Source organism: Cynoglossus semilaevis, chromosome 6 (genome assembly GCF_000523025.1).
Source record: "Cynoglossus semilaevis isolate Cse_v1.0 chromosome 6, Cse_v1.0, whole genome shotgun sequence".
In the NCBI taxonomy this organism is placed as follows: Eukaryota; Metazoa; Chordata; class Actinopteri; order Pleuronectiformes; family Cynoglossidae; genus Cynoglossus; species Cynoglossus semilaevis.
In genome coordinates, this window is record NC_024312.1 from 4,834,527 (window position 1) to 4,842,763 (window position 8,237).

General features: G+C 46.4%; 1 protein-coding gene across 1 annotated transcript in view; it reads left to right on the forward strand.

Annotated features, from left to right (window-relative positions):
* Positions 1–2,742: 2,742 nt before the first annotated feature.
* The window catches only part of tat (tyrosine aminotransferase), an 8,352-nt gene continuing 2,857 nt past the window's right edge, over positions 2,743–8,237 (forward strand). The window contains exons 1-11 of the mRNA XM_008311401.2: positions 2,743–2,879; positions 3,556–3,623; positions 3,963–4,193; positions 4,297–4,401; positions 4,507–4,574; positions 4,995–5,153; positions 5,397–5,535; positions 5,750–5,802; positions 7,520–7,672; positions 7,763–7,891; positions 7,985–8,068. Coding sequence (XP_008309623.1) covers positions 3,557–3,623; positions 3,963–4,193; positions 4,297–4,401; positions 4,507–4,574; positions 4,995–5,153; positions 5,397–5,535; positions 5,750–5,802; positions 7,520–7,672; positions 7,763–7,891; positions 7,985–8,068 — 1,188 coding nt within the window. The 5' untranslated portion in view covers positions 2,743–2,879; position 3,556. The remainder of the gene's footprint in view (positions 2,880–3,555; positions 3,624–3,962; positions 4,194–4,296; positions 4,402–4,506; positions 4,575–4,994; positions 5,154–5,396; positions 5,536–5,749; positions 5,803–7,519; positions 7,673–7,762; positions 7,892–7,984; positions 8,069–8,237) is intronic.

An 8,237-nucleotide genomic window follows, 5' to 3' on the forward strand; every position in this document is an offset into this window, starting at 1 on the left:
CCGTTGTCCGGTCAGAAGATTCACATAGGTTCCAGATCTTCTCCTCCGTCTCCACCGGGAGGTGCTGTGGTAGATCTCATGGACGTCTCTTCTAATGGGAGGAGCAGTCCAAGAGTAAGTCCTGGTCTGGTCTCGTCCTCAGACCAAACCCAGGACCAGATCAACAGACCCAGACAGTTCCATGGTTCTGCTGCTCCTCAGGATGACACCCCTGGTGACCTCGGTGGTCCTGCTGCGTCCTTCTCACCTTCTGTAGACCCCAGCGTCTGTCCAACATTCACAGAAGACATTTTCAGTCTTCAGTCTCCACCTGGTCTCTGCTCCACCCCAAACCCCGACCCACTGGTCTCCAGGTCTGAGACTCGTCAGGTCCAGACCAGGTTGTCTCTGCAGACCCAGGCCGTGTTTCTCCAGTCTCCGTTCCTGCAGCCTGTCGTGAACCTCATCAGGATCAAACCTGAGGTGCGTGTCCCTGGACCTCATCTGGAGGACCACCAGGACTCTTCTTCTTCTTCATCTTCGTCTTCTTCTTCTACTTTCGACGTGAACATCCTTTACTCCAGTCCCTCCTCCAGCAGTGAAGACTCGCTCCACCGGGACCCCGACTACGAGCCCAGCGTCCAGCAGAGGAAAAGACTGTTTTTGGACTACAGCTGGTTCAAGGTGTGAACTGTCCACGGTCTTCAGAAGATCCAGGTCTGGGTGATGGTACTGGTGGAACGTCGGGAACACGATCCTTCACTGGCTGTGGAACCTTCAGAGACCAGGTGACCAAGTCTCCAGGAGTCGAAACAGATGTGGGAAAAAAAAGACAGAAGTTTTTGACGCTCTGCTTCATTTATTTATTTATTTAAAGTTTATGTTGTTTTCTCTGTTTGTTGATTTTGTCGAATCGCACAAGTCGACGTTGAAAAATCTTAATAATCACTTTTTAGAATCTAACTAAAGATCTGATAACATCAGCCGACCGATATTAGCATAATTATATGATATCTGTAGAAATAGTTATTGTTTTTTAGGCCAAAAGGTGAACCCGATTATCGTTTCATCTTGCTCCGACGTCTGGGAACTCCATGATCTCAACTTCATAAAAAAGAAAGAGTTACGTTAAACTTACAGCAAAACATTTGTCGCAAAACATCCTGCCCGAAGCGTCTTCAGGGCGGCACGTGATCGTGATCGTGCTACACCAATCGAGTAGCTGATTGATGTCAACACTTCTGGGGACACGGCGTCCTCCGTGGTTCTACTTAACGTTACCGATAGAGAGGAATTCTCCCAGAAGTCTTCTAAAGGCGCCAAATGGATTCAAACAGTGTTTTATACATGGACGCCTGCACGAAGGGAAACATGATGAGGAAAACAGACGATGAGGTGAACTTTGTCTGTGAAGTCATTTTGATCAATAAAAGGAAGTCATCAATGACAAGCACTATTTGTTTATTCATTTGTTCATTTATTCGCTCCTAACTAAATACAACACCGATCAATCATAAAAAACTGTTACAACATATACACATACAGTATGTACAATATATAAAACAGCATAAGAAAATGACTGGTAATAATTGCAATACAACTCTGAGGCTACACGTGACATGTTAGTCTGCACTGTCAGTGTCGGGGCAGTTGTTACGGTTCACCTTACGACCTAAACTTTAATAATAAAAGTTTGAAAATAAAGATGGAAAAAAATGTTGTCGAAAGTCAAACTGTTTGTTTGTCCTTCTGTCCACGCTGTTTACTGAGGGCCTGCTGCTGCAGTGGTCAGCTGTGTGTCACAGTGAAAATGGCTGAAGGTCAGCCGTTTGGTCAACAGTGCCTCCGGTGTTTGCTCAGTGGTATTTACTCAGAGTTTTGTTTATGTGATGGAAGTAAAATGAGGACAGAGAGTACTGAGCAAAGGAGAAGAAAAGGAACAAACGGGAACTGATGACAGAACTAGAACTGATGACAGAGTTACTTTTGACTCGTTAGCAGCGGTGAACCGCTAATGCCTGAAGAACTGCCACTGTATAAGAACCGATTCCAAATGAGTGACAGGCTAGCTTAACATTTTACATCAACTAAAAATCAGTGATTTTAGCTCAGACTGAAGTGAAGACTTGTTTTTTGAAGCTAGTTTTTTTTTTTAAAGAAAATGTGATATTTAAACAGTAGATGTGTTTACTCTCACTGTTAGATCACTGTCACATCACTGTCACATCACTGTCACATCACTGTCACATCACTGTCACATGACCGCGTTCTTCCTGGAAAGGCTCTGAGGTAACAATGATGTGTGTGATGTCATGAAAACACACACAGTGGACTTTACACTGCCGTCTGTTGTTGTTTTTCTTTTCTCCACATCTCTCTCTCCCTCTGTCTCTGTCTCTCTCTCTCTCTCCCTCTGTCTCTGCCTCTCTCTCCCTCTCCCTCTCTCCCTCTGCCTCTACCTCTCTCTTCTTTCACCACCCCCTCCACCTGACACCCCTCCCCTCCCCATCCACCTTCAGAGGCTCTGTCTGTCAGAGGCTCTTACAAGACTGTAATGATCAGTCTTGCATTGTGATGCATCAGTTCAGGAAGAATTCAGAGGTCAAAGGTCAGGGCCACGGTCCCCTCAAAACCTGAGCAACTCCATCCCGTCTCCCCGTCTCCCCCTCTCCCCCTGTCTCACACTCCTGCTGATATTTGATGTGGTCCTGGTTGGTGATGTCATCAGAGGGTGTGCGGCTGAACCCTCCGTTTCCACCAATGGAATTCTGGGTCAACTCCCATTTTACAAAGAAATCCTTATAAAACGCGGCGCGGAGCCGCACTCTCTAAATCTGCTGCTGCTGCTGAACTCTGGGACATTTTCTCTGGAAACAAGTGTTAGTGTGATATTTCTGAAGGTGAGTGAAGCCTTAGATGTGGTCAGCTGGTCCAGTCATGTGACTTTTTTTAAAACTTTTTTTAACTCTTTAAATTTTAGTCTTGTTTCTAATATTTGTCTGTTTAATTTTGAGTTATTGTAAAAATGTCCTTTATTTCTAATGTTTTTTTTTTAAATTTACTCTTCACATTTTTTTACTGCTGATATAGAAAAACATTTTTTCCATCTTGATGTTTGAGATGTGTTTTTGGTGTTTTTTGGAGTTTAATTTTCCCGTTTCGTTGTTAATGTTAAACATCAGAAATGTTCTCTCCTTCTGCTTACTCAAATATATTTTAAAATATAAAAAAAAATATTTTAAATGAAATTCAATGTTCAGTAATATTTCACTTCATATTTATACTGTAACTTCAAATATTTTCAGACCTTTAATTTAACTTAGTGATGATGATGCAACATTTTAATTTGAAAAATATCATCGAAACTTTTCAAAAACTAAGCTCTGTTAGAATTTAACGTCGAAACTGAAGATGTTTCAGTTGTAAATGTTAACGTTAAAAAAACCTGTTCAGATGGAGACGAGTTTGAACTTCAATGTGAAGGAGTTGCCGTTACAACCCCCCTCTGTCTGCCCCTCCCTTTTCTTCTGCCCCTCCCCCCTTTTCTCATGCCCCTCCTCCCGTCCCCGGGTGCAGGATGGAGAACCGGTCCTACTTTGTGAAGACGAACGGTACCAGCGGTAACAAGACAACCAGCATCAATGGTAGGGGTGACAAACAAACCTGAGAGAAGAATCTTAAACATTCCCTCCACGGTGGTCGTAACTGCAGGTCCCAGGCAGTGGAATGGAAATGGAACGACTGCATCTGTTCAAGTCTGACAAAAACAATCAATGACTTTATAAAGTCATTTTTTTGGGTTATTTATCAATCTTTTGATCTGTCACACAAAAATAGATTAATTAGTTCAATTAATTACAGATCATAATTACCCTATTTTTCGGACCATAAGGCGACTGTCTGTGTTTGAGAAAATTAAAGGCTTTTATAGTGCGTAAAATACGGTAATTACTCTCTCTCTCTTTTTTTTATTCTCTTGACAGCACTAATCAGTGGTAAGCCCATGGGCGTAGTCAACGGTAAGAACCACGCCCACGGAGACGGTGTCGGCCACGTCAACCCTTCACCGGCCAAAGCGATGAAGGGTCGTCGGCTGCGGTGGACGGTGAAGCCCTCAGAGATGTCCATCAACACGGTGAACCCCATCAGGTCCATCGTGGACGAGATGAAGCTGACGCCACATCCTGACAAGCCCATGATCGCACTCTCTATAGGTGAGGAGGGGGCGGGGCTTCATCAGATCAACGGAGCTTAGGGTCATGTGATGATGCGAGTTTTGACTCTTCTCTAAACGAAGCCCAACCTCTGGTTCTGCAGGAGACCCCACCGTGTTTGGGAACCTGCCCACGGACGACGCCGTGCTCCAGGCCATGAAAGACGCCATCGACTCGCACAAATACAACGGCTACGCTCCGTCCGTTGGTGAGGCTCACCACTGTCAACAGGGGGCGCCTGACATGAGAAGGTTCACTGTCTCTGTGATGCTGTGTGGTTCTAATGAGAACGTGTGGCTGTGTTCTCCTGCAGGTTACGCAACCAGCCGACAGGCAGTTGCCAACTTCTACAGTTGCCCTAAGGCGCCACTAGAGGCAGAGGTTGGCCATCTCCTTCTCTGCTTCACTTCACATTTATTCACCACAATCATCAGTCCTGATCATCTCAGTCAATGGTTCTCAAACTGTGGTTCCTTAGTCCAGGATCTTCTATGAGGTGGGAGTTTTCTATACACCTCCACTGGGGGCATCGCACCATTTCAGCTGGTCCACCTGGTCAGTGATGTGAGTCACGTCACTGGTGGGCCACTGGTCCACAACACTGGACAGTGGGCTGCATCATAGGTGGGAGGAGTTTCAGCTCAGCCATGAGCTGCTCCGTCGATGTTGTCGGTGTTTGTTCAGACCCAGTTTTTGGAGGTCCTCCACAGAGTCCACCGTTTGAGAACCAGTGGTGTGTAAACACTGCTTATCAAACAGCTGATGTCCGACTGTGCTCTCTCTTCCTGGAACCTCCTGCAGGACGTGATCCTGACCAGCGGCTGCAGTCATGCCATTGACCTGGTGATCAGTGTCCTGTGTAACGCAGGGGACAACATCCTGGTCCCACGGCCGGGGTTCTCCTTATATAAGACCCTGGCCGTGTCCATGGGCATCAAGGTCAAATTCTACGACCTGCTGGTGAGTGTGGACAAACACACACACACACACACACACACACACGGCTGCAGTTCAACACATGTTCAAAACATTTGAACACATTTTAAAATGTATTAAATGTGTTTGTCTCTGTCTCTGTCTCTGTCATGTATTAAATGTGTTTGTGTTTGTGTTTGTCTCTGTCTCTGTCTCTGTCTCTGTCTCTGTCTCTGTCTCTGTCTCTGTCTCTGTCTCTGTCTCCCGGCCGTGTCTCGGTGACTGCAGCCTGAGAAGGAGTGGGAAGTGGACCTGAAGCACATGGAGAGTCTGATCGACGACAGAACTTCCTGTCTGGTCGTCACCAACCCCTCCAACCCGTGTGGCTCCGTCTACAGCAAAGAACACCTGCAGAAGATCCTCAGAGGTGAGAGGTCACGGCGGCACAGAGAGGGAACGACCGCCGTCTGTCCATGACCAAAGTCCATAGAGAAAATTGGTGATTTTAGATCACAAAAAGAAAAGAGTGAATTCTGAAGTCCTGCTTGAACTCCGGCGGCAGTGACTGTGATGTCATGACCGCCACTCATGTCATCAGTGATGTCATCAGTGGTAAAATGTCTTCACTGTTGTTTCCTCAGTGGCCTCCAGACACTGTGTTCCAATCCTGGCTGATGAAATCTACAGTGACATGGTGAGTAGAGCGACATACACTGAGCCACAGCAGCAGGCGGTCACTGGGGTTTGGACAGGAGGGGCAAAAAAATCAGCTTAGCAAAATGAGAGGTCAGGTGACTGTGACCTGCAGCCTGTGGGTCTGATATTCACGAGGGAATTGTTTACGGCCCACACCAAAGTCCATGGAGAAAATCAGTGATTTTAGCTCAGACCAAAATCCATGGAGAAAATCAGTGATTTTAGCTCAGACCAAAATCCATGGAGAAAATCAGTAATTTTAGCTCAGACCAAAGTCCATAGAGAAAATCAGTGATTTTAGCTCAGACCAAAGTCCATGGAGACTGGTCCACTGAAGTGAATGGAACTTTCAACCTGATGTTAAATGGTTAAGATGTTGAAGCAGCAATTGTTGTCTTCCTCGTCTGATTGGCTTGAATCCAGCCAATAGTGTGTGAGGCGTGTCCAGAACACTGGAACGTTCTGTGTTTATTCAACACGTGTGATTTTAACGACTCACCAACAGAAGAAGAGGAAGTCGACACGCGATGAGACCAGTTTTTAGGACTTGTGTTTCTCAGCTGGTTTTAGAAGAAGAGTTAGAGGCCGGTCCACAATCTGAGTGGAAAAGTTTAAAGTCGAGGTCGCTGAGTGCATCCTGAAGCTCCTCCCACCCCCACACGCCCATCTGTCAATCTCATCTGATTGGACGCAGCATCAGCGTGATCGTGCACTTTTCTCTGGGCTCCATATGTTTGCACTTAAATATAATGATGACGTTTCAGGACACAGGGAAGGAAAGTGTGTTACGTGTGTTACATGTGTGTGTGTGTGTGTGTGTGTGTGTGTTGGGGAGGAGGGGGTGAGACCATGACCTCTGTGGGAGGCCATGGTGTCTGTGTGTGTACCAAACCCCCAGAACTTTTTGGGGTGAACCAAAAAAAAGGGAATATGAGTTCTGCCACAGTGAACTGGTCTCAGAACCAGTACTTTTTATTTAGAACTTTTCATATTAATGTTCCTAATTAATCATGACACAATGAAATTTAAATACCTCCGGTGGTAATAAATAAAATGAAAATATCTTATTGTTGATATGATCCCCCCCAATGTACCAGGACTGGTGTGTGTGTGTGTGTGTGTGTGTGTGTGTGTGTGTGTGAGACTCAGCAGGACTGAAAGGATGAAATGTGAGAAAACAGGCCAAAGTCAATGACGCATGAAGCTGTAAATCACTTCACCCGTTCTGAACCAGAGTCCAGCTCAGGGGGACGTGTCTGTGGTGTCTGTGGTGTCTGTTCTGTCTGTTCTGGTCCAAGATTCTGTTCTGGTTTAATGAGAAGCAGATTTCTGAGGGGGGAGCGAGGTGCCTGTAACATTACTCTCTCTCTTTTTTGGTTTGCTTTAGTGGAACATGTTAACTCTCCCACACCAAACCTCAGAGAGAAAACCAGCGATTTTAGCTCAGCAAGTGTGGGATTTTCTTCACAATTCTTTGTTCAGATTTGCCTCAGTGGCACCAAGTGACCACAGGAGGCACCAGCTGCTCATGTGGCGCTGAGCTAAAATCAATGGTGTTGGACGTTGGTGTCAGAGATCGATGGTTTGAAAACTTTAGTGACACCAAGTTCTGAAGATATCGGACCATCAACCAGAAACTGACCACAGAGGAGCAGTGATTTGTATTGGTCTGCTTCATGACTTGACCATCTAGTTGCTCCTGACCGTGTCTCCAGGTCTTACCTGGCTGTGAGTGTCCCTCCATGGCCTCTCTCAGCAGCGACGTCCCCATCCTGTCCTGTGGGGGTTTGGCCAAACGCTGGCTGGTTCCTGGTTGGAGGATGGGATGGGTTCTGATCCACGACAGGAACGATGTGTTTGGACCTGCAGTAGGTGGATCTGGTCTCCGTACATCCTAGGTCTTAGTAAAGATTTGTCCCGGTCAGGTGTTGATCTGCTTCTGTCCACGTCACCTTCAGATCCGACAGGGACTGGTCAAACTGAGCCAGAGGATTCTGGGAGGCTGCAGTATTGTGCAGGGAGCACTAGAGGGCATCTTCAACAACACACCTCAGAGCTTCTATGACAACACCATCAGCTTACTGAAGGTCAGAGAACTGTGGTGCTGTGACCAGGTGGCTGCGCTGTTTCTCCTGCACAGAGTTCATCTTTTCTTCTTCTTCTTCTTCTTCTTCTCTCAGACCAACGCAGAGATCTGTTACAGTGGCCTGTCCATTGTCCCAGGACTGAGACCCGTCAGAACCTCAGGAGCCATGTACCTCATGGTCAGTGGTACACCGTGTTGCCTCAAGTCATGGAGTCCATAGAGTCCAGTCTAGTCCAGTTCAGAGCAGTCAGATCCTACAGCACAGCAGTCGTCTCTCAGAGGCCGACTCAACGTCAACACGGCCGTCCTGTTGTCCTGTTATTGTCCTATTGTCCTGTTGTCCTGTT